The sequence below is a fragment of the Natator depressus genome, chromosome 14, assembly GCF_965152275.1.
Source record: "Natator depressus isolate rNatDep1 chromosome 14, rNatDep2.hap1, whole genome shotgun sequence".
NCBI lineage: Eukaryota > Metazoa > Chordata > Testudines > Cheloniidae > Natator > Natator depressus.
Genome location: NC_134247.1, coordinates 13,042,497 through 13,068,588, shown reverse-complemented (window position 1 = coordinate 13,068,588; position 26,092 = coordinate 13,042,497). Strand labels below are relative to the sequence as shown.

Sequence of the window (26,092 nt, the reverse complement as noted above, 5' to 3'; positions counted from 1 at the left end):
CATTTATCATATGTGAATCTGTTGCTGATGGTACATGTGGGATTTGCAATAACAAAAGTGGATGGGCTGGATCCTCAGCTAGGCTAAATGGGTACAGCTCCATTGAGGTCTATGTCCATTTACACCAACTGATAATCTGGCCTGATGTGTTCACAATGCCTTAGAAACATCCTGTGAAGTTGCTACCACCGCTGTCTGTGCTGAGTGAATGAGGGATAGTCCATTCCTGAATAAAGAGAGATTCCAGTCAGTTTCGGTGTCTGACAACTCTTAGCATGGGTGGAGGTGATCCTGTTGGCCCAAATGCCTCCGTTCTTCTTACCCAAGCATCCAGCAAAGGCTTTATCCTGTGGGCTTTGCTCCTTCTGAGTATATTTGAAAGTGCTGGGCCTTGCATGATGTTCCCCAACAACCCTATTTTGTTTCTCCTGGGAGATTCCCCCAGTTAGGAAGCTATGGTTAAAAAAGAGGGAGAATAGCCCTTGAGCTAAGCATCCAGAATGGGAGCCACCTTCTAGATGTGAGAATATGTATTTTGCATAATGACATCATCAAATTCATACATTATGTACCTATTTATAGTTGATATTGCTCAAATTCTGGGAATAATTTGAGACACATTTGACATAAGGACCATTAGGAAGTAAGCAAGATCACAGGTTCTAGTCTCTCTTCTTAGGATCAGATCTTGTATAATTGCTCCTTCAGTAAAGCTAATACCCCATATATAAATGTGCTCTGTTCCTAATTCTCCAATGCGTGTTTTAGATTGGAATTGTTGGAAGAACTGGAGCTGGGAAGTCCTCCATGACCCTCTGCCTCTTTAGGATTTTGGAAGCTGCAAAGGGAGAAATTAAAATAGATGGTGTGAGAATTTCAGAGATTGGTCTTCACAACTTACGATCCAAGATAACAATTATTCCTCAGGTAAGTCAGTGCCTCTCTGTGTGTCTCATAGTAAAGGGCACAGGCGCCAACTTTTCCCCGGCGCCGGTGGGTGCTCGCACCCCCCAGCCCCGCCCCGACTCCACCCCTTCCCTGCCCCTGCCCTGCCCTGATTCCAACCCCTTCCCCAAAGTCCCTGCCCCAATTCCGTCCTGGCCCTGCCTCTTCCCGGAGCGCACTGCGTTCCCCCTCCTCCCAGCCGCGCGAAACAGCTGTTTCGCAGCACAAGCGCTGGGAGCTAGGGGGGAAAAGCGGGCACGTGGAACGCTCAGGGGAGGAGCGGAGGTGAGCTGGGGGTGGGGAGCTGCCCGTGGGTGCAGAGCACTCACCGATTTTTCCTATGGGCACCTGTGGTAAAGGGTCTGAATTCTAGTAACTTAGCAAACAGCAAATTACCACATAATGTATCCACAAAATCAGTAATTGATCATTACATATGTGTACACATCTATGGTAGAACAAAGTTGTTTTTCCATGACTCTGTTTTATAACACTCCCAGTTGAGGATGCTTCAGATGTAAATTGAAAGTCAAGGTAAAGGATTTAATCAAGCTGTGAAAGAGGACCATAGTGTAGGTAACTGTTCCCTATTGGACTTCGCAAAAAGTAAACAAGGCAACTAGTTCTAACCTCACCCTATGATTGGGGTTCTTAAGCTCAGCAGAAAGAACAGTGGAAGGGTAAGTTAGTGGCCTGAACTATGTCCCATTTAATTTGACCCTTCTAATAGCTACATTGTTTTAAAGTTTACACATTCTATTAACACTGTGTAATTATTGGGGATGACTTATTTTTTGTATAGTTTAAATGTTTTATTGGATTTTTACCGGCTAAAATGTAGCAGGGGAAAATATCCTACTTGCAAAGGCATGCCCTAAAGTCTGTAAGTGTCAGAAAGATCAGTTTGGGGTGTGGGCCTCGCCCTCCAAACACTTTCTTGCATGAGTTGCTTGACTCAGAAAAGAAGTCCTATTGGACTCAATTAATGGCACAGCTCCCACGAATAAAGTTACCCGTGTGTGCCTTGTTGTTAGGAAATGAATATTGTTCTGACATTCAAGGAATCCTCATCAGGCCTATGGAGCCATGCTATAGCCTTTGAAAGTCAATATCCTTTTCTAAGGGGAGTGTTTGTGAGCATGAAAATATTATTATTTAACATTTATATTGTGGTCATTTCTAAAGGCCGCAAGCAGGTCAGGGCCCCGTTGCACAAGACTCTGGACAAATATATAATAAGCATCAGTCCCTGCCCCAAAGAGCTTACAGTTTAGAGGTGGGCAAATAATTGATATTTTCAGTTCAGTTGCCGAGCTGACAAATCCACAAAAAACTCCTGTTTCGGGTCCACTCAAATTGACCTTTTTTTGGTGGCTTTTCTCACTGAAAGGAAAAATAAAACCAAATAAAAAAATGTCAGGTTGCACAAAATGTTTCACTTGACCAAAAACTAAACATTTTGCTTCATCTTTGGGTGTTTTTTACTCTTTTAATTTTTTGGGAGGTGGGGGGAGCCTTGTTTTTAGTTAAATGTAGCTAAATTTCATAACAAAACATTTCAAAAGAAAATGTCAGAACATTTTATTTCTAAAATGTCAACATGAAACATTTAGACTTTTTTTAAAAAAATAATTTCTTTTTTCCAGCTGAAACTATTTGCCAACTTCCACCCAAATTCATGAACAGTTCTGAACATCCCAAAATGGCATTTTTTGGCAAATAAACTGTTAGCTGAAAAAAATTCACCCTGCTCTATTTAGAATATGTTGTTGCTGAGCTGGGACCTTGTATTTCAATGTATCTTAGTGTTTCTGTGGCACACAGATAGGATAATAATAAACTAACCTATATCCTTTGCTATGAGAGCACAAATGTTGAGGCTCATTTTGATGTTTGGCTTATTGTGGCCAAATCCATAACAGGTTATATTTAAGATGCTTTTAGAGCTGAAACTGAAGCTTCCTAGGTCTTTGGGATGTGGTCCAATGCCCACTGAAATCAATGAAAATACAGCTATTGATTTCAATGGGCTTTGGATCAGGTTTTAGTGTGCTAAGACCACAGCTGCTTATGCTAGTCATAACTTCTTCACTGCTATCTTGTCATCTCTCTGTTAGTTTTATCCACCTATTGTCCCTCATCGTATTGTAGATTGTAAGACCTTTGGGGTACGAATTCGTTGTTTGTTCCATGCCTAGCATAAAGGGGCCCTGATCCTAGATTGAGGCCTGTAGGTGCTACCACAATGCCGCGGCTAATGAACTGGGATATCCTAAAGCAGATAACTGAAATGTTATCATTTGTATATGTAAAACATTTAAAGTTCTTGTCTAAAGAAAATGGGTTATTTATACAGGACCCCGTTCTTTTTTCTGGAACTCTGAGAATGAATTTGGATCCATTTAATAAATATTCCGAGGATGAAATATGGAAAGCTCTTGAGCTGTCGCACTTGAAGAGGTTTGTCAGCAGTCAGTCCGCTACGCTGGAGTACGAATGCTCAGAAGGGGGAGAAAATCTCAGGTAATGAATGTCCTGAGACACCATGGGGGTTTTGGTGTCATAAGGAATATCAGTTCTCTTCTCCAGGCTCTATTGAGCCCCCGACTCAGGATGGACTGAACAAGGATGCTTTTCTAAGTCAGCACCTTATCTTCAAGGGCTCCGTTCAATTAAAATGTACAAAAGAGAACTCGGTAAGGTACAAATACGACCAGGAAAGATAAAACATGTTGTAATGCCACACCATTTTCTCATGACAAAGCACTGTTTCAGCCAGTGACTAAATGGGTGGTGGAGACTCCACTCCCTTATATACCCCAAAGGTATTGTCTCCGGGGTAAGGTTGAGACCCATTGGTGGGGCATGTGGGCAAAGTTTGTGTTGCCCTTACTATACCCGTTTCCTGGATAAGTAAGAGATGCCAACCTAGCTCCTTTTATAAGCACTTGATTCACTGTAAAAAAAAAAAAAAAAAAAAAAAAAACCCTCACAACTCTAAATTTTAATTTTGCCAGTCTGACTTGTCTGCTATTTTGCTAATGCTGGACTTGATGAAAGTGCCTCTGGGAACATACAGTAGGATAGCAACTACAGTATGATACGCCTCTTCAAATCCGCTATTGGCCCTTTGCATAACAAGCCTTTGCTAGCTATAGTCATTCAGAGCCATGAAGGAAATGATGCTTATTACTATTTGTAGTATGGTAAGTAAATGTATGTTTTAGAGCTGGTTGAATAATGCTGTTTATTTCTCTGATGAATTTTCTTTTATTTTTCACTTTTTGTATTAGCTCTACAGATAGTTGAATAATATTGGACAAATACATTATTTCTCTAATAACTTTATCTGGTCAGCAACCAGCTCTAATATGCGTATTCAAGAGCCTGTCTGTGAAAAACCTTGTGTCTTTGCTTTCAGTGTCGGTCAAAGGCAGCTTGTCTGTTTGGCAAGAGCCCTTCTTCGCAAAACAAGAATCCTAGTGCTGGATGAAGCCACCGCAGCTATTGATCTCGAGACAGATGATCTCATTCAGATGACAATAAGAACTCAGTTTGAAGATTGCACTGTACTAACAATAGCACATCGGCTGAACACAATTATGGATTATACAAGGTAAATTTAAAAGCAGAGCGATTCATGGCAAATATATAGAATGAACATCATAATTCTGGGCGGGAAAAATTGTTACTTTTCTGATCACCCTGCAGAAATTTTTGACAAATCTAAGAGAGAGCTTTTAATCAACACCTCTTTGAAATCCGTAAGAAAGTCATAAAGTCTTCTGACCTGTATCAGGAATATTTATTTCTGCAATCCATATTTCTAAACACCAATACCGGCTTTCCCTTGGAATTTGTAGATTGATTAGTGATTTTAAGGCCAGAAGGGACCATTGTGATCATCTAGTCTGACCTTGTATAACATAGGCCATAGGACTTCCCTGAATTAATTCCTGCCTCAAATCCAATAGCTAGAGCAGATCTTTTAGAAAAACATTCAATTTTGATTTAAAAAATTCAAGTGATGGAGAATCCACAACCCTTGGTAAATTGTTCCAGTGTGGGGTTAATGACTCTTACTGTTAAAAATGTATCTTATTTCTATTCTGAACTTGTCTAGCTTCAGCTTCCAGCTATTGGATTATATTATACCTTTCTCTGCTAAATTGAAGAGCCCTCTATTATTAAATTACAGTTCCCCATGTAGGTACTTACAGACTGTGATTAAATCACTCTGTAGCCTTCTCTTTGGTAAGCTAAATAGATTGAGCTCCTTGAGTGTCTAGCTATAAGGTATGTTTTCTGATCCTTTAATCATTCTCCTGGTTCTTCTCTGAACCCTCTCCAGTTTTGCAACATCTTTCTTGAAGTGGGATACCATAACTCAGAGGTGGACAAACTACAGCCCATGGGCCACATCTGGCCCGTGGGACCATCCTGCCCAGCCCCTGAGCTCCTGGCGCAGGAGGCTCGCCCCCGGCCCCTCCCCTGCTGTTCCCCCTCCCATGCAGCTATGCCGCCATGCGGGCAGCAGGGCTGCAAGCTCCTGCCGCTCTGAGTGGCATGGTAAGGGAGTGGCGGTGGCACGCGCACACGGCAGTGAGAAGGTTGGGTAGGGGGTCCCGGGGGGCAGTCAGGGGACAGGGAGCAGGGGCGGTAGGATGGGGGGGGTTGGGGAACAGGGGGGGTTGGATAGGGTATGGGAGTCCTGGGGGGGGGCCTGTCAGGGGGCAGGGGTGTGGATAGGTCAGGGCAGTCACGGGACAGGGAGCAGGGGGGTTTGGATAGGGGGTGGGATCCCAGGGGGGCGGTTTGGGGACAAGAAGCGGGGGGGTTGGATGGGTCAGGGGTTCTGAGGGGGACAGTGGGAGGGGGCGAATAGGGGGCGGGGTCCAGGCTGTTTGGGGGGCAAAGCCTTCCCTACCCAACCCTCCATACAGTTTCGCACCCCAATGTGGCCATTGGGCCAAAAAGTTTGCCCATCCCTGCCATAACACAGTATTCCATTAACGGTTGCACCAGTGACAATACTGAGAGAATGTAACCTCCTTACTCCTACTGAATATTCCCATTTATACGTCCAAAGATTCCATTAGCTCTTTTAGCCACAATGTCACACTGAGAGCGCATGTCTAGTTGATTATCCACCATCATCTCTAAGTCCTTTTCGAGACTCTGCTTCCCATGATAAAGTCCTCTATCCTACATTCTTTGTTGATTTTACATTTGGCCACATATTGCTTGCTTGCAACTCTTACCAAGTGATCCAGATCACTCTGTACAAGTGACTCTGTCCTCTTTATTTACCACTTCCTGAATCTTTGTATCATTTGCAAACTTGATCAGTAATTATTTTATGTCTTCTTCCAGATTGTAACAGGGCACACGTGGACCCCTCTATCTCCTGCCACTTCTGCACCCACAAACCAGCCAGAGACCTCTGCTTTGGTGCAATTACCCATGCTCTTTATTTACAGTACCAGTTCCCACCACCTTGTAGCTACAGACAGTATCAGGCTTGCAGCCAAAAGGGGAGAGTGGCCTCTGGCTTCTCCCTTTCCTCTCCCCCTGACTTCCTTCCTGTCAGCTTTTATATAGCCCCAGCTAACAAGGCCGGCAGCTGTTCCCTATTTGCCCCTTAGGCCTGGGCTTACTCCAATTCGCCTTTCGTAATTGGAGCTGGTGTGACAGAGGGCTGGCTCAGGGTTTCCTAGCTAGCACACTGTCACACAGATCACAAATAAAAATATTAAATAATGTAGGGCCAAGAACCGATTTCTGTCGGACCCCAAGTGAAATACACTTGCTCAATGATGATTTGCAATTATGTTTTGAGACCTGTCAGTCAGGTTTTAGCCATGTTGGTTTTTGTATCATTCAAGTTTAATCAAAATGTGTTTTAGTACCAAGTACCTTACAGAAGCATAACTATATTACATCAACATTATTATCTTTATCAAGCAAATTATCACCAAAGTTGCTATTCATTCTATCAACTAAACTTGTAATTTCATCAAAAGCTCAGTAGTCAGCATCAAACAGAATTAACAGATGGCTTATCTCAGAACTGTTTCACACAGCAGAGGCGTTAGCCTTAGCGTGAATTAACTATGTGGTATAGTTTGTTTCCTGCTCTGCAATGTGCCAGAATTCAAATTCAGTGCCGCCCATCTCTCCCAAAGAGTTATCTTGTCAGTAAAAAGAAAAGGAGTACTTGTGGCACCTTAGAGACTAACCAATTTATTTGAGCATAAGCTTTCGTGAGCTACAGCACACTTCATGGATGCATCCGATGAAGTGAGCTGTAGCTCACGAAAGCTTATGCTCAAATAAATTGGTTAGTCTCTAAGGTGCCACAAGTACTCCTTTTCTTTTTGCGAATACAGACTAACACGGCTGTTACTCTGAAACCTATCTTGTCAGTGTAACCCTGCACGCAGATAGGAATGATAAGAGTATTGAGTGCTGGGAAACCTCTGAAACTTCTATACTATTTCCCTTCTCTGTAAGTCGATCTCCAACTTTTCTTCTCTTCCGCCTCTTAAAAATAAGAGCAGGCTTGCATGAAGTTGAAGGGTGCACTCTGTGTTCCTGTCTGTTCATGATGCAGAGTGGAACATGATGTTCCTATGTTAACATATAATTAGGGTTACCATACATCCCTGTTTTGGCCAGGACAGTCCCCTTTTTCAGCTCTGTCCCTACTTTTTCACAAAAACTGCGCATTGTCCCAGCAGTAAGGCAGAGCGGAGAGCAGGTCAGCTGAAGGCAGCGCTGACTGCCAGCAGGAGAGTGGAGAGCGGTGGCTGCTACCTGACGCGGGGCTCGGTGGGTCAGCCCCAGCCACGGGTGGCACAGGGAGGGCGGCTCTTATGAGTCCTGTGGGGGGGTTGGGGCAGGCCAGGCCAGCCCCAGGCCCTCCCATTTTTACTTTGAGAAATATGGTCACCCTACATATAATTGGAGGAGGAAGAAACACTCAAAAGGGCCCCAGTTTGCCTCTCAGTGAATTTGTATGATCCTGTTATCAGAAATCTACAGGATCTGTGCTATGCCCCGGCTTTTAAACAGTCCCTCCAAGGAATCCCTTCAGCATGCCAGATGCCCAAGGGATCCCACTGCTCCTTAAGGGTAGGCCACGCAGCCTCAAGAGATGCTGTCTTGAGAGACCGGTGCACCTCGGCAAGTATTTGCAGTGACACCAGCCAGCCTTTTCAAAACAGAGTAGGATTTATTAATCCTCTGACACACTGCTTACCTTGTGCTTTAGGTTAGTATAGAGCAATAATGGTTCAGACACAGTCCGTTCTGGCCACCAGCGTTCTACCCAGCCAAGTTGCCATGGAATCCCTTCTGGCTTTTTGTCAGTCAAAAGAAAGAGCAGATGTGACTCTTATCCGAGCCAGCTGACGCCTTTCCCCTTTGTTCTGCTTTCCTAAGAGGTGGAGAGAAACCTCCTTCCTCTTGATGTTTAGTTGCTAGTTGTGAACATCTTAGCCATTGGGATTCCCCATTGTCTTCCAGCTTCTCCATTTATATGGGTCAGTTTCAGCCAGTCCTTTAATCCATTCATTTCACCCCAGATAGCTATGTGAGCCGACACTGGATAACAATGCTAAGCACAGAGGAAAACTGAGGCATGCATAGGAACATCAAAATATTACCAGAAATTCTCACTGTCACACTGTTATGCTTCTAGACCTACAAATCAGGTTATGAACAGTATAACTGAATAGGTGGGCCTGATTCTGCTTCCATTGACTTAATTAGGAGCAGGTCCTGTGTTAGTTAACTTACCACTGCACAAGTTTCACAACCCCTTTGAGGCATCTCCAGCTCCTGTATGGATCTGTTGTGACCAGCAATGGGTGTAATGTTCTTTGATAGATTTATTGCATGTTAAAGGTTTTTTAAATGGATTATTACTACTGGGAGACTGGTAAAACCATGGAATTAATGGCCTTAATTGCTGAGGTACTGACTGGCTTTTCTGGAGGCTGTGGGTGTTTGGTGCTTCTGTAAATTAGGCATAAACTCACACAGAGGTATTCTGTCTAGCCTATTGCGTTGAAGCATGTGAAAATGATTCAGCATAAGGAGAGAAGATTTGGAAAAATGCCTGATTTTTGTGGTTGAAGGAACTGAGTTCCCTATAAGGAAAGCTTCTGCAATATCAGTTTTCTGCTTTTGTTTTTTACAGGGTTCTCGTTCTAGACAAAGGAACAGTAGCTGAATTTGATACACCTTCAAGCCTTATAGAATCCCGGGGTGTCTTCTACAGTATGGCTAAAGATGCTGGACTAGCTTAGCAAGACTTTTATACCACTGAATGACTGACTCATCCCAAAAAGTGACTCACGAATGTACTGTATTTTACAGAACAGTCTTTGTAATAGACTAAACTTGTGATACGTGAATTGTTACACACTCGTAATGATGAGAAAATGAATTTTATATTTTTTAAAATATTTTATATATACATAAAGTATTTTATTAACTGCTTTTATTTTTTCTTAAAAGAATGCCAAATATCCTGCCAAGGAAATGTATGTATCGCAAGCCAACATGTATTGTTTTCTGGTTTATCATTAGTAAAGTAAAACCAGTGATATAAAATACACCTGTGTCCGTCTTCTGTACAGAAACACAGTTTTAAAATGGGAAGACTGACAATGTTCTGTGATGACGCCATTAAAAATAAAGTAATCAAGGAATGTTTCACCTGTGTAAGTAAATATCCCTGGGGCAAGAGCATTGGACGCTGCAGTCCCAACACTGCAGCCTGTTCCAGTGCCTTGGTGGAGCTTCATTGGGCCAGCAGGCCAGAACAACGTGCAGAATCAGGGTCTGTAACATTCCTTTCTACTCCCACCAATCTAAGGCCTGCAAATAGTTGTACTTATAGAACCAAACAATTGAAGTCTGTAGGAATCTGTACTAGGGCTGTCGATTCATCACACTTAACTCATGCAACTACACCAACCACCCCAGAAAGCAGTTTATGTAGTAGAAAAGTTGCAATTTTTTTTCCTAAAGAAAAATTCTATGTCCATCTTTGAGAACATAAAAATAATAATTTATTAATTATAAAAAGAATACAACTTAAATAGAAACAAGAATCTAGAGCCAAGCAATTCATTTAATACTTAAACGTTTTCATGTAGCAATGCACAAAGGTAATGAATCCTTGATGGTCATACACAAAAATGTTCACATGATACAGTTATCCAATTAATTCAGTTAGCAAAGCTAATATGCTCAGTTATAAATTGCATAAGATATAAAGTATAAAAATATTCCTTTGAATGCATAGATAGCTACCAGCAACTGCGTAATATAATCATCAGTATAGCAAATGAATTCAGTCAATCCAATGGCTGATCTTTTCACTGGTACAGCATACCAGTTTATTCATAAAAACTACAGTACTTTTACAGAAAAAATGGCTTCTGAATGGCAAAAGCCTAAAATAGTCTCTTCTGTCAGTGAGTAAGAATGCAGGTCAGTAACTGTATGGTGAGCAATTGTTCTACTATATAAACTTCCATCACAGTGGTTAGATCAACATCAGTAAGCTGGTATAAAAGAAATAGATTGTCACTGGATCAGGCTGCATTGCATCTCTACTTTAACATTTATGCCATGAGAAGAGACTTATCTTGTTACAGTCTGTTTTACTGATATTATCCATTTTATAAACCCTAAGCTAATGTGTACTGCTTAAATCCAATTAACTAAGAGTTAGGAAGTTAGGTTCTTTGGAAAAGAAAGGCACTAAGAAAAAAATCTTAATAGTGGGGAGTTCAAATCAGCAATCAACTATGTTCTCCCTGTTATCTAGAGCTTTAATCCATCTAATTCTCAGTACAGTACATACTTCTATAGCTAGGTAAACAGATTAGATCCTTTCTTCTAAAGAGGATGGTTTTGTAAATTAAAAAAAGAGTGAATAAACTGGATAAAAAAATCCTTAACAGATTACTCAACTTTAATGTTTTCCAATGTATTTATTCCAGGATTTCATAGCAGAGGAGCATAATACTGAATTTAAGTTAGCAGGAATGTGAAAAGGTGACCATGCAATCAGAAACATAAATAGTTGTCTTTGAAAAAGGAAAAAAAATGCCTAGAAAGCCCAAGATTCAAATGTCATCCCAGTTTTTAAAATGCTAAGCATTTGATTAGTTTCCTTTTTACATAATAAATTTACGGTTTCAAGGATTGATCTTGTTCATGAAAGGATGAGTTGGAGGAAAATGGAACTGCAATATTTGTGCTCCTTTCTCATATGGAATTCACACTGACTTGTCTATGGAGTGAAAAATAACTGGCATTTTAAAGAAGCATTAGAGAAACTTCTTGACCATAAAGCAACAAAAGAGAGAGGGAGTGGACCTTTTGTTATCAAACATTTCAATACCGTGTGTTGACAAGCAACCATGAGATTTAAAAAACCCTAGCTATTTTGGTCAATGGTATATTTACAATTTGGGTAACAACTGTAATATTTTATCTTCAACCTGAGAAATATTTATAAATGCAGTTTAAGAAACCACATCTAATTAGTAACTTTTTAATACTGAAATGAGACAAATGGAGTTTTGTGCTTCTTCCACAGACTTAAATCCTTCCATTTTCCTCCTAAACAAGGGGTGTGTTTGCTTGTCACATCACGCATGTATCTCCTATTAATGACAGTGGGATGTCTGTGCACATTAAGTAATTTGGTACAAACACTAAATGGGATTCATGTTCTGTCCTTTAGCATAAGTGCTTCTGCTATTTTATAGCTAACAATTATTAGAACAATTTAAGCCTTTCCTTGAGAGCTTCTAACTCTACAGTGATTGAAGTCAGGGATTATTTTGGGTAAGGAACAGAATGCTAGCTACATGAATAGACTGAGAATTCTACCATTGCTTTCTTTTCATAAGCACAGTTTCATATCAGAGCAAGTTAGTCTGACATGAGCTGTAGGCTGTAACTGTGCAGAACATGTCAACTTTATCTCAAAAGTAATAAAATAGATTTTTTCAGGATATTAGCCCTTATAAGTTCAATGCTTGAACATTGAATCCATTGCTTAAAGCACAAGATACAAATATTTTGTTTGATGCTGCTTTAAATAGTTAATAAGTCAGCTTTGATGCTTTCTTGTTGTAACAAGGCCTTTCAGTCAATGTAGATGCAGCATTTCTAAACAGAAAGTTATTGTCGTTGATTATTAGAACCAGCTCCAGTTCTTGGAAATCCTGAAGTCTTGCAACATCTTTGTCCTTAAATAAATAAATTAAAAATGCAGTGTGTTAGTAGCATCCACAATAAATATTATACAGGAGTTCAGTTAGGCAGATTTAAGGAGGAAAAAACAGATGTATGCTAGCAGGGGGCAAGTATTTACCCAGCAGTTTGACTCAGTTTTGCTTATCTAGCTATCAAGCAGGCACTCCTATTGCATGTTGCATTACTTTAGCATTCTATTTACTTTAGATTTCATTTTTTTTTAAATGTAGTTATTTTAAGTGGGAGAAAGTTTCCTAGTTGGAGACTCCTGGCTCTGCTACTGTGTAACTCCGAAAAAGTCATTTTACTGCTCTCTGCCTCTGTGTTCTGATCTGTTAAATGGATGCAGATCTTGCCTCTCACAGGAGTGCTGTGAGCCTAGGGCTAGTCTACACTGGCAACATTAAAGCGCTGCTGTGGCAGTGCTTTAAGGTGGCTTGTGGAGTCGCAGCAGAGCGCTAGGAAAGAGCTCTTCCAGCACTCTAAAAAAACCACCTCCACAAGGGGCGCAGCTCCCAGTACTGGTGCACTGTCTACACTCGCACTTTACAGCACTGAAACTTGCTGCACTCAAGGGGGTGTTTTTAACGCCTCTGAGCAAGAAAGTTGCAGAGCTGTGAAGTGCCAGTGTAGACAAGCCCTTAGTTAACTAAATGTATACAAATGGGAGTGAGATCCTCAGACAAGTTCACAGTATTAATAAGCTCAGTTGACCCCTTTGTGATCAGTCTGTTTGGCTTCATTGTCATGTGATTTGGGTTTGGCCGAATCCTTCTTCGGGAATTCTAATTCTTTTTGTTTCCAACATGCAGTATCAACTGTAGACTAATGTGCCAAGCAAGTACAAAAAATTAAGGTTACCAATAGATGAAGGGAAGATTTATAGTTCAAGGGAGTTCTTCAATATTACTGACAGGCAATGAAAATTATTAGTGGAATTAAAGCTTGTATTATGTGCTTTAAAGATCTATTGCATACTATCTATAAGCAGCTTGGAAGAGGGTCCTCTGGGACCCCTCACCCCAATAATCTTTCTTTCTTTCTCCCCAACCCATTAAAAACCTCTCACATTGATCCATGCTTCCTCTCCAAGGGGCCCTGAAGCCAGCTTCTTCTGGAGCAGCACACTGACCACCCCCATTCCTGACCTAGCTGAAGCAAGTCAGAGAGAGTAAAAGAAGGCAGTCGCAAACAGTAAGTAAGCTATCAGGCTCTGATCCCCTGAGTGGCCATACTTTGTCACTAGAATTAAGCATTAAGAATTAAATTTTTTGAAATCTCAGAAAACAAGTGTCCTCCAGTTTTGCTGACAAAAATCTCTAAGAATTAGCGACACTCTTACAGAGGACACTTTGAACAATCAGACTTAGCTAGCATATTTTGGAACTACTTATTCCTTTGCAACCCAAGAAATGAATCTTTAAAAGAAAAGAGTCAGAATGTCTTCTTATATTGGGTGCAGGTACGGTCCACTGAAGTCTGTTAATCTAGCACTAATCAGATTAGCTCCACCATTTGACGCCAACAATGTCCTAAGGATTTGAGGGTGAAGGAAGGGTCACTAGTGAACTAGGAAAACAGATACAAAAAGTCCAAGTCTTCCATGTATTATGCAGGCACGTCCCATTGCCTTCAATGGGACATTTGCCTGTGTAAGGACTGCACAAACTGTTCCTAATTGAGAACGTTTTCCCTATAATTTAGTTGCTTTTTAAAAGGAATGTTTAAAGTTTAATTAGATTAGTAAGGCTCACCTCAGTATCATAAACCTTTCAACCATTCATGACAGTACGTCATGGGGTATGTTATTACACTGAATTTCTGAACATAGTTAAATATAAGTCACACAGTACAGAATGTCAGTGCAGGAAAGCCATCAAGAAGTTAAGGGTTTAGAGCTTATTTTATTAAATAGGAAAAATGGCAGCAGCCCAAACAAAGCACTCTCATTTAATAAGATGTTCCACTGTACAATTTACAGAGAGGAACCTATTTCCAAAAAAAAAAAAATCCAGTATAAATAAAGGTTTAAAGAGTTGCTTGAGGATTTATTTAACCACACAACTCTCAGTGGCTTACAAGTATTGTATAGCTAAAATCAGTGCAGGTCTTTCAAAGCACAGAAGTAAGGTGATGTCAATAAAACAAGGCAATTCAGCTATAGTTGATGCTCTGACTGTAACCTCTCAATATGAAAGAATACTGTTCAACACAATATTTGCAATATAGCGTTATCAGTGAGTGCAAGGGTTGATCATGGATCAATTCCAAACTGAGAAATATGCTGATGGGGACCATTAACTGTAGGACCCAGGATCTGTGATACTTTGCAGTCAAAACAACCCTCTAGTTTAGGAAACACGAATTGAAGATTGGAAGGCAAGAGGAAAAATTAGGTAATTCTGTAAAGTTGAATATCTTGATTTTAGGGTGTCATATGAGGATCTCCAAGCACTTTACAAACACCACAACCCTCTGAATTACCCAGCTACTACAATCCCCCTCTTATCTTGATGCACAGAAAAGTTCATTGACTTGCCCAAGGTCACACAAGGAGTCAGATGGGGAACCAGAATGCAGATCTGATTTCCACTCTTCTGCTCTGTCCCCTAGACCTAACTTGTCGATGGAGGGAAAGGAGGAAGAAAGGCATATAAAATACAAAGACTTCTCCTTAATGTCTTTTACATGATGTTAAACAGTAGAGTAACTGACAGTACAGTTATAACCAAGTGCCTCCCTTGTCCCAGCCCCTTGGATGGTCTCTTATCCTCCATCCAAACTCTGCTTCTTTCTTCAGTGCTGCAGGCCTAAACTATGCCATAGCTATGCATGATTGGCTGATCTGACCATCAGACGTACTCCCACCAGTCTTGTATGCATCTGACTGAGAAGTTTTATTCTTCTTCTATAGATTCTGAAACATTCAATAACAGCCCACTTATTCCATGGCCAGGGGATTATAAGAAAGTTAATTACTGGTTATGGATCTACTATATTTCTCTAAGACAAGGAACACCGTTAAAAACACGATGTTTGCCACTTTGCAACAATAGCAGTAAGCCAAATCTCATATTCAAAGACATAAGGAATATTGCAGGTTGCTTGAGGGATGAATGATGCATTTTTAATGATGCCCACAACAGCAATAAAAATAACTTTTGCTTAAAGCTGAAGGTTCTTACCTTTCTTAATACTGTATTTGGTAATTTTCGAATCTTCTCTACGTGTTCTGGATTAATACCCAGTTCACTGCAACTCACTCTGAGCAGTTCCTTATATGTTAGTTCTTGTCTGTCCAGTTCAATTTCAATGAAGTCATTCTCTCTAAGAGTAAGGTTCTGAATTCTCACCTTAAGCACCAGTTCTAGTAAAAGATAAACATACAGACATTAATACCTATATACATATAAGTATGCAAGATCTAAATAAGAACTGGAAAAAAATAAATGTGACTTCATTACATCAGTAATAATAATAAATCTCAAAATGTTACCCTAAAATCATTTCATTCATTACTTTTGATTTATTTTTATTTAATGCAAAGGTAGGTGAAAAGAGCTGAATTCTGAGCTCTGGAGACTGGAATCCTATTCAGGACAAGAACAGCACAGGCACTGGCCATGTAAGCTTCCACATAACTCATCAACTTCCCACAACCACCATGTCTGAAAGGACAACTTCTAGAGGAGAGGAGGTAGCTCAGCCTCCATGTTTTTCATTCCTTCACAGAGAAGCTACTGCAAAGGTGCCATTTGTAGCTGTTTCTGTGGAGTCCCATTAGGAACTGATCTGAGATAGTCAAGTTTATTTTATATAGGCCAATAGACACCCATAATAATCAAATACAGACAATATTACTTATAAAATTATAGTATAATTGAGTTACTACTGCTCTGAACAACGGGGAGTCCGGTGGCACCTTAAAGACTAAGAGATTTATTTGGGCATAAGCTTTCATGGGTAAAAAACCCACTTCCTACTGCTCTGAACTGAATTTCATCTGGCAACATTTTTATCTTCTATTACCAATTTTCTGAGCAATCCAATATTGCATAACTCAGTGCTCTGTTTTTGGTGATCACACATTAAAATTCATATGGATCTTCTCACAGCTCCCATTCAAATAGAGGTTTGGACCTTTTAACTGCAATTCCAGAACTGGCTACACTCAACTGATGGGGTGATTTTACTAAATATATATAATATTAACCCCAAGGAATGATAAATAATACTTCCTCTCTGTACATTTAAGTGGTCAGCTACCTGTACAGGTTGAGCTAACAAAGCTTCTCTTTCAAATTAATTGGACATAGGCCTGTGTTTTGTATTAGAGTCTAGAGTTCTGTACCACAGTTATGGTGTTAGACTACCCTCGCATCTGTATGTTTTTACAAAACCTTAGATGAGTAAGAAATGTTTTCACTGATATTTGTATTAAAAATTCCAGTGGATACAATTTTTTTAAACATTCCCTGAAATGTCTGAGACACAAACATGGAATCATACCTCATGCATAAGAACATGAAAGTGAAAGACTAGAGAAGTACTATAGACATGAATAACATTGACTAGTCTATTTGCATTCTCCAACACGACTGCTTCCAGGAAGAACAGAGCAAAAAAGGAATAGTAAAATTAATTTTTAAAATTTGTAATAATAATTTAATGTTACCTTGCATATTAAATGGAAAAGCTCCAGGGAAGAAAAATGGTTGAAATGTTGGCATAGGCCCCATACATGAGCCATTCTGTTGCTGAGATACAGGCTGTTTAGATGCAGCTGGAGAAGGGAAACTTCTGCTCTCAGGCACAGATGCCTGGTGAAAGGGACCCTTCTGGACTACAGGCTTTGGGCATTCTGGCATGGTACAGGCTCCAGGGGATGTCGACATATCTTCATTATCAGCCACTGCAGAAGCAGCATTTGCATGTTGTGATGTTGCAGAAGCGCATGCTTTGACTCGAGGTAATGAAGTAGGATAATCTACAGCTTGCAATTCTAAGGATATGGGGAAGTTTCCATTCAGCGAGCCAGTGGAAGGGTCTGGAATGCTGTTACTCATTGTGTTATAAACATAAGGGAAAGGTGGATTAGCCAAATAATTCGGGACAATTGGCAAGTCTGAGTCTTGCTTCAAATCTGCAAGTTCGTCTTCCACTATAGAGGAAAGAAAAAAATGTCCAGTGAACAAAATTAGTTATAACTGGTTAAGGAGAACTTAAAGTTGTCCTAGTACATCGTGGTTTTTAGATTCAGACTATTTACACACACCCACACAGAGGATATGAAACAAAACAAAGAGCTCTAAAGCTCTATGCACAGTACACATAACTGTGCTAAGAGGTTCCATAAAAACAAAGCTTGTGTGACTAAGATACTCCACAAACACCTCTACTTTCCCCCTACACACTTGGACTTGATATAGAATCTGCCATCTTTTAAGAAAAATGTCCTGTGGCCAATATTTTGTGCCATATTCTCAGCTGGCATAACTTCATTGTCTTCATAATGGACATAAACCAGAGGAATAAATGGAGGGCAGTAGATTTTCGGGTTTGCTGTGGATACCAAAAGAGTGGGTGGGGGGAAAAAGTATACAATATATTTAGAACTGAAAGAACTACTGATTCAACAGCAGATAGATATTAACAAAGGCAGAAATCAGAAAGAAAGGAGTGCAAAAAGTAGGAAAAACTTAAAGATTCTGAACAGGCTTCAAACTAATTCTCATGTTTAGTAGCAACATTGTTACTTTGACAGTTACAAGCACAATATACCAATGGATCCCTTGGGGCTGCTACTCTATCACCATACTTTTATGGAATAAAATACTAATCTTCAATTGAGATCAATGCAGTTAACCCCTTAAATAAGCTTCCTGATATTTTATGGAATTATCAGTCATATACACTAAAGGCTTTATATATATATATATATAAAAGCAAGATTTCCCTCCCCTTATCTCCATTTGAAAATATGTATCAAGCCGCAATTGTTTGTAGTGAACATGTTCTGTGACAGTTTAATTTTGAAAAATTAAGCTTTTTTCCCTCCCACATACAAAAAAAAATTGTCACCATAAAAGCCCATGGAACCAACATTCCTGAAGTTGTGGTTTCTTTCTCAGTAAAGACTCTGAAGGCCAAATGGGAATTACTGCCACAGAATTCAGAGTAGCAGCCGTGTTAGTCTGTATCCGCAAAAAGAAAAGGAGGACTTGTGGCACCTTAGAGGCTAACAAATTTATTTGAGCATGAGCTTTCGTGGGCTACAGCTCACTTCATCCGATGAAGGTTGTGCCACAAGTACTCCTTTTCTTTTTGCCACAGAATTGTAAGCTTTTAAATACAGATTCAGCACCCGCGCAAAAGCACAACAGAACATGACCATAATTATTAGAATTGGTCATTACCAGAGTCTTCAAAGTTATTATATTAACTAATCAACTTACCTCCCAATGTTTTCCTAATCTCTCTCTTTGAGGTTAACTGGACTGGCATTTCTCCTTTACTTGTGAGAATCTCCTTATCAGCACCAGACTCTATCAGATAAGACACCACTTGAGCATGGTTCCGTTTGCATGCCCAGTGCAAACAAGTCCTGCACAAGGAAAATGTTGGTGTTATATGAAATAACCACCCTACAGGAGATTAGTTTTATTCATACCACTGTGTATAAAAAAGCCAAGGCCTAGCTTTCCCCAAAAAGAACAACATTCATTTCTAATATACATTACCAAGCTGAGATATATTCTTTGAACATTTCTTGTAGTCTGCAGTGACACCTGCTGATAGTCTTTCCCTGCAGTAATGCTTTTACCACCAACGTTACTATTTTTGACAACAGCAGATGGTTTTTGCTTTAAAGTTTAACTAAATCTCTCACTTTTAGCTTTTAAAAACTAAAACTAATTTCAAAAATATAAAATAGCTGTCATCCTTCTGTATCTTTTTACATTTGTTTTTTCAAAAGAAGATGACAGAATATATTATAAGCTTAACAGCAGAACCATATTTCAAGTGATCATTTAAATTCATAGAAATAGTTTTAATTTTGTTAATCAAAAGAAAAAGAATTTTTTTCTCTGCACCACTCCAACCAAAATGAAACAGACTACTTCCTGAGCAAAGATCTTTAGAAAACCGAACTGATTTCAATTTGATTAAATCTCAAAACAGAGCTGACTAGAATAATTTTTATTTTCTGAAATAACTCCTCACCAGGACATTTTGCGGTACCTTACAACCAAAAGAAGAATTGAGCTTTCGTATTACACTGGTTTTCACCAAATTATCACACTGACACAAACACTGGTAAATTCCCAATAAATAGCTTTGCAGAACTCTTAACTTTTTAGTGGATCAATTTCAACACTTTTCTCCATTACAACTTTCATATAAACTGTAGTCCTAGTGGCTTTACAGAGATACAATGAATAATGCAATTAGAGTCAGATCCTGATCCTGGCATTCTTACTCAGGCAAAACCCCTAGTAAGGAATATAGGATTTGTCAGCATAACAACCACAAGAAAGAAATTCTCAGATACTGGCAAGGGAGAAAAAATATACTCCAAAAAACATACCCCTACTTCATACAGACAGAGATTTTGGTGAAGAAAAGAATTCACCCACAGAGAAGGTCTGTGGTTTTGGTTCAGGCAAAAGGCACATTTTCCTGGATAGTGGTTGTTCTTTAGAGGAATCCCCAGAGTTGATCCCCTGAAGAAATGTAGGGGAGGGTCAGTCTCCCTGATGTTTATAAGATTTTACAATGTGTCTGCATGTTATAATATGCAAAAACTGTATGGCCATCCCATTTTCCCCACAAAGCACTATATCACAGCTTAAAAGCAGTACCCTAGTTTCAGAGATTTTCTAGTGCTGTTTCTCCACCACCCTTCCCAATGCTGTTCTTTAAACTGCATGAAAACCCTTAATCCTTCCCCAGACTAATAGCAAGGAGAGGAAAAGATGTTGAATCTTAGGAGTTTAGAGTTACATACAAGAAGAGTGAGAAAGAAGTGGTGTAAAATCTCTTAGAAAACTTATGTGGTTAAAAAGATTCACTTCAGTCCAAAGTCCTTCTCCAGGAAGCATTTGTTTTTTAAGGAAAAGGTGTGGTCACACCTGTCTGACTTTAAAATTTAGAATATGTTGTGTTCTGCCCAACAGCACCACCTCTGACACATCAAGAGTTTTTGCTCTTGTTGGTTTTTTTGTTTGTTTGTTTGGTTTTGTTTACTCCTGAAGAAGGGTCTGATGGGAGGAAATAGTAGAATAGCTATAAAACCTGATGCATGCATGTGAGAATCAGACTAATTAAAGCAAGAGAAAGCAAAGTACACACAGAATCTTGCTTGTTTTATATGTCAGTATGATTAAGACTATCCTGCAAGAAACAAAGGGCCTAATTGTGCAAATTCTTATCATTGGGTTTAGTATTTCTTTGTGGAAGAAGCCCCACAGAATACAAGGCAATAGGATTACTCACTGTAGTAAGTGCTGTTGTGTAGAATTGGGGCCCCGATTAAAAAACCCACTACTGTAGTGGGTTTTTTAATCGGGGCCCCAATTCTACACAACAGCACTTACTACAGTGAGTAATCCTATTGCCTTGTATTCTGTGGGGCTTCTTCCACAAAGAAATACTAAACCCAGTGATAAGAATTTGCACAATTAGGCCCTTTGTAATTAGGCCCTTTGTAATATATATATTACAGTAGTGCCTAGCGTCCCCAGATGAGACTGGGGCCTGATTGTGCTAGACAATATACATACACATAATAAGAGACAAAAGGTCCCTCCTTCAAAAGGTTTACAATCTAAACAGAAAAGACAGTCAAAGGATGGGAAAAGAAATGGAAACCCAGAGGGGTGAAATGAGTTGCGCAAGGTCACAAGCAGTCGTAGAGCCAGGAACAAAACCTTGATTTCTTGTCTCCCAGCCGATTGCCTATTCATTAGCCCACACTACCTCTCTTGATGAGTATTTTTCAATTATCATTTGTCATTCAGATGTGCTTTGCAATGTTTCTTTTTAGGAGAAATAACAGCTGTTAAAACAAATGTGGGTTTTTTTTTTAATTATATCAAAAATTAGTCCCTATCAAAGGTTATATAGAAGCAAGTTAGGGCCTGTCTTAACAAGTATCATTTGGTTATCTTTGGCGTATATTTTATAAAACCACACAATATTCTCAAATTTTTGTTCCTGAGGAGGTTCACCTATTTTTAATATTTTTTCAGTTCAAAATTGTGTTAAAGACAGTTGCTAGAACTAAACTTATCACTTGCCAATTTTAGTAATTTTATACTATTTTCCCATTTTTAAAACATTTTTTATCCTATTGCTGTTTCAAAGTCCCAGAAAAACAACCATCAAAGATGACTGAACACAAAGTGATGTCAAATGCACAATGTAAACTGAAAACGAAATAGAGAATTTCCCACCCTTTAATCTCTTTTAGTTGTAGTAATTTTAGGAGCTACTTGTAACAATAGTAGATAAACGAAAAAATTTCAGACAGAAATTTGATTAAATTGATGGATAACTCACTTAGAAATGGAAATCCTGTACAGAAATTAGTTCCTGTACAAAAATTCCGAGAGTGAAAATCAAAATGTTACAGTGTTGTCTGCAATCGGAATAAGTCTCCATATGAAATGTTAAGAGCCAGATTTTCAAAACTGCTCACCGTCCACAACTGGGACAAGATTTTCAAAAGAGTTCAGCTCCCTTTTAGAGATCTAGAAAGAAGCAGTCATGTTTTCAAAAGCAGAATTTTGGGGATCTGGACTTTTAATTCCTCCATCCCTGCTGCATTGAACAGATGCTGCTGCTTTCCGATAAAGGTGTCTGAGTCAGGGTTGTGAAATACCTGGCATTTTTTAAAAAAACAAACAATCAAAAAACCCAATGGATAAGCCAGAAAGGGGAGGTTGCACAACAAGTGTCTGTGACTCAGCTCCCTTGTATCTACATTATTATTATTTATTATTTGTATTACCATAGCCCCAATGTTAAGCATATGTTGTTAGATGTATGCCTCAATATATATATTTAATGTAAAGAATCATAAAAGTTACATAGATATGTATATTACAACGCAAGGACCATCATTTTAAAATTTCCTGATTTTGTGTGCTTAACTTCATATCCAGAATGTGTTAATATACTAATGTTTGGAGTGGGAGGGGGGTTGCTCTGAATGGGTACAAGATGGAAAAACATAAAAGCAGCACAGATCGGAGTTTTCAAGATAGTTAGATAAGACTAAGATATGTCCCCCACCATAACTTCCTTCTTTTCACAGGAATTTAACTGCAAATCATCTGCTTTCAGCTGGAGACAATGCCATAAGACATGACAGTTACTGTAAAGTACTGTATTCCACAACTGGACTATGCATTTGAGGTAAAAGCCACTATTTTTAAGAGTGCTGAAATAATTGTTATAACTCAACAGAAAGAACTCCTATATTATTTACAACAAAAATCCCATGGCATCTGAGAAGAGGTCTGTGAAGCTCTGGCTGTTTTGTTTCTTTGGACTTGGTGCAAAACCTTTTCTTAGTTTGAATTCAAGCCCCCTGCATGTCACTTTGAGTTCAGAAGTAAAATTCTGACCAAGTCACCAGGCTTTGTGGTTTCAGAGTAGCAGCCGTGTTAGTCTGTATCCGCAAAAAGAAAAGGAGTACTTGTGGCACCTTAGAGACTAACAAATTTATTTGAGCATAAGCTCTCGTGAGCTGCAGCTCACTTCATCAGATGCATTCGGTGGAAAATACAGTGGGGAGATTTATATACACAGAGAACATGGAACAATGGGTCTTACCATACACACTGTAAGGAGAGTGATCAGGTAAGGTGAGCTATTACCAGCAGGAGGGCGGGGGGGGGGGGGGAGGGGACATTTTGTAGTGATAATCAAAAGGTGGGTCATTTCCAGCAGTTGACAAGAACGTCTGAGGAACAGTAGGGGTGGAGGGAATAAACATGGGAAAATAGTTTTACTTTGTGTAATGACCCATCCATTCCCAGTCTTTATTCAAGCCTAAGTTAATTGTGTCCAGTTTGCAAATTAATTCCAATTCAGCAGTGTCTCATTGGAGTCTGTTTTTGAAGTTTTTTTGTTGAAGAATTGCCACTTTTAGGTCTGTAATCGAGTGACAAAGTGATTGAAGTGTTCTCCGACTGGTTTTTTAATGTTATAATTCTTGACGTCTGATTTGCGTCCATTTATTCTTTTACGTAGAGAGTGTCCAGTTTGGCCAATGTACATGGCAGAGGGGCACTGCTGGCACATGATGGCATATATCACATTGGTAGATGTGCAGGTGAACGAGCCTCTGATAGTGTGGCTGATGTGATTAGGCCCTATGATGGGTTTGGGCCAAAAAATAGGTACCAATACAAAGCTTCAGGTACTAAGGAGATGTTTGATATAAATGCTTAGATTCACACAGCTTCCACTTTAAATTATGAGCCTGTACTGAGAACTCCACAGATACACTCTTGTGCCATGCTGAGCCCCAATGACAACATCAGAGCTCTGCACAAGTGCATGGATACAGCCACATGGTTCTCGGTGCACAATTGCAACCACTATTTTCTCCAATTGTATGTAAACCTCAGCAACTCTGGCCTAATTTAGGGTTTTATTCTGACCATTTCACGAGGATTTCATGCAGTCTAATAAAGAGAGATATTGCGCACCCACAAATCCCATTTATGTCAATAGCAGCTGCAAGTATTCAGCACTTCTCAGGATCAGACCTATACATGAGACCCATTCCAGAGATGCAGCTTCTGCACACAGACTCAAAGATATGGAAGACACGATTACAGCCAAAGTACAGAACAAGAAGCAATTTTTTGAAAATATATTTTATGCCAGATTTTGATTTATTGTCTTAATGCCAGTTTTTTGAACAAACTGATTTGGTAATGAGCAGCAGTTTATTATGCATATGGAAATAATGAGAAAGTGAAATGGGAGAAAAATCACTACATAATTCTACTCTTTAACAAAGAAAGAAAGCAAATCATAGAAGGCCTGATTATCACAAGTGCTGAACAGCCACAGCCCCCACTGACTGTAACAGCTGTCGTGGGAACTTGGCACTTCTGAAAATTAGGCCCTTAGTTTTTAAAATTCTAGTTTATTATCCTTTCTGTTTCATACTTCCTATTTTCACTCATGTAAGCACAGCGCAGTAATTCACATAAAGATATAAACTGAATCTAATCCAGGTAAAACAATCTTCAAGAATGTCTGACTTGTTAAAATCATGTTTAAAAAACAACATTTTTTATGACTAGTCTGGGTATGGTTCATTATAGAAGAGTTTCAGAATTTAGGGTTGTCAAGTGGTATTTGAATGAAATGTCAAAACAAAAAAATCTGTGAGGCTTTATGTATCTCACTGAAACACATTGCAAGATCTTTTCTCATAACAGGAAGTTATTTTAAAAGCTGCCTTAAAAGTAATCCAGAATAAGCTTCTCTAAAAATGAGCGAGCTTGGCCAGTCTGAGGTTTACCTTCTGAATGTTATTTTACTGTGCTGTGTTTGTGCAGCCAGCTTTCCTAATCCCATCAATATAAGTAATAGAAGGTGGCAACACATTGAACTAATAGAAAATCAGAAACCAAGGATCAAAACTTCTGAAACAAAATAATGTAAGCTCAGAACAGCAATTACCAACAGTACCATTACTTCCTCCTTTTAGAATAATTTTAAAGCATCTCTAGTGAGGGAGGATTAGGCAATGGGTTTAAATAGGACATTTAAATTACACTCTGAATTCAAACTGTCAAAACTGGATAGCCTTGCATTAATATATTTCATATGAAAAACATATATAACATCCACCATATCATTAGCAGACAAAGAATAAAAGGCTCTTAAAATGTTCTTCTCGGTATCTGAAATTGTCAGTTTTATTAACCTTTAAAAATACACGTAATTCATTCCTGTTAAAGGCTTACCAGCCGTTGATTTCATTTTGAGAGTTGACATTCACTCCGAATTCCACCAGTCTTTGGACCTCCCCAATGTCTCCCAAAGCAGCTGCTTCTCTCAGTCTCTCCTGGAGTTCTTTCTCCTCTATAAAAGTTGTCATCTCTCTAAGGTCACTTTATTGTTAAGCAGCTGCCAACTGAAGGTGATTTAACATTTTATAAAGCTAACATACTGAGCAGCAAGTCAAAGATAAAATTAACCCTGTATAACAAGAGGTGTCTCTTATTCTTTTAATTTTAAATTCATATATTGATTACTTTCTGTCTGTTACGTTTAAATCAGATAGAGTCACACGTTTCAGAAGAACATTAAAGACAACTGCATAGTACAGTATCTCTAGATTGTTGCTGTTTCCTAAACTCTTCTCAGGGGGACTCTATTATCTGTGACAACTCTCTGACCTAGATATTTAGTTCCTACCAACAGCCTTGCATGCAATTCCTGGCTGTAGCTGTCCTGTTTGCTGTATGATTCATCAGATATATTCAGGCTCCTACTTGATTATTTTTATTCAACTAAAATGAATTATTGCTTAATATACAAAGAATTTCGAATGTACAATATCTTCTACCAAACATTATTTATTCCTACAACCCCAAACTGCAAGTTGTTCTGCCTAGGTAGCTCAGCACCATATGTGTAACCCCATTGAAATCAAGTGAAGTCTCCATGTGGGGAACATGGGTCCATCCAGCAAAACAATTTGTAGGATTGGGGCCACAATTGATTCCACCAATTCACATTGTTTTTACTATTGTGCTAATTTTCTTTATTCATTCTAAGTCAAATAATGAGAGATATGGGTGAGAAAAACACTATTTCACAACTATCT

The 26,092-nt window shown here is 39.2% G+C and overlaps 2 protein-coding genes across 3 annotated transcripts in view; one reads left to right on the top strand and one right to left on the bottom strand.

The window, feature by feature from the left end:
- ABCC3 (ATP binding cassette subfamily C member 3) overlaps positions 1–9,405 on the top strand; it is a 76,970-nt gene extending 67,565 nt beyond the window's left edge. Inside the window, exons 28-31 of the mRNA XM_074972163.1 lie at positions 769–927; positions 3,302–3,468; positions 4,367–4,561; positions 9,149–9,405. Of these exons, the coding sequence (XP_074828264.1) occupies positions 769–927; positions 3,302–3,468; positions 4,367–4,561; positions 9,149–9,257 (630 nt within the window). The 3' untranslated portion in view covers positions 9,258–9,405. The remainder of the gene's footprint in view (positions 1–768; positions 928–3,301; positions 3,469–4,366; positions 4,562–9,148) is intronic.
- Positions 543–25,619, bottom strand: ANKRD40 (ankyrin repeat domain 40). 2 transcript variants are annotated; one of them, XM_074972165.1, is made up of 5 exons: positions 25,227–25,619; positions 18,687–18,835; positions 16,907–17,392; positions 15,417–15,598; positions 543–838 (listed from the first exon to the last, which is right to left on the bottom strand). In XM_074972165.1, the coding sequence occupies exons 1-5, from the start codon at positions 25,358–25,360 to the stop codon at positions 824–826; spliced, it is 966 nt and encodes a 321-aa protein (XP_074828266.1). In that variant the 5' UTR covers positions 25,361–25,619; the 3' UTR covers positions 543–823. The 2 variants fall into 2 exon arrangements, with proteins under 2 accessions (XP_074828266.1, XP_074828265.1); XM_074972164.1 differs by lacking the exon at positions 543–838 and adding an exon at positions 10,077–12,224.
- Positions 25,620–26,092: the final 473 nt, after the last annotated feature.

Bases quoted from the DNA above. Each gene is read 5' to 3' on its own strand.
- ANKRD40 (XM_074972164.1), bottom strand. From the start codon at position 25,360: ATGACAACTTTTATAGAGGAGAAAGAACTCCAGGAGAGACTGAGAGAA. The intron at 18,836-25,226 runs GTAAGCCTTTAA...TTCCTTGTGCAG, and splicing joins CAAAATGAAATCAACGGCTG to GACTTGTTTGCACTGGGCAT. The intron at 17,393-18,686 runs GTAAGTTGATTA...TTTCCTCTATAG, and splicing joins GATTAGGAAAACATTGGGAG to TGGAAGACGAACTTGCAGAT.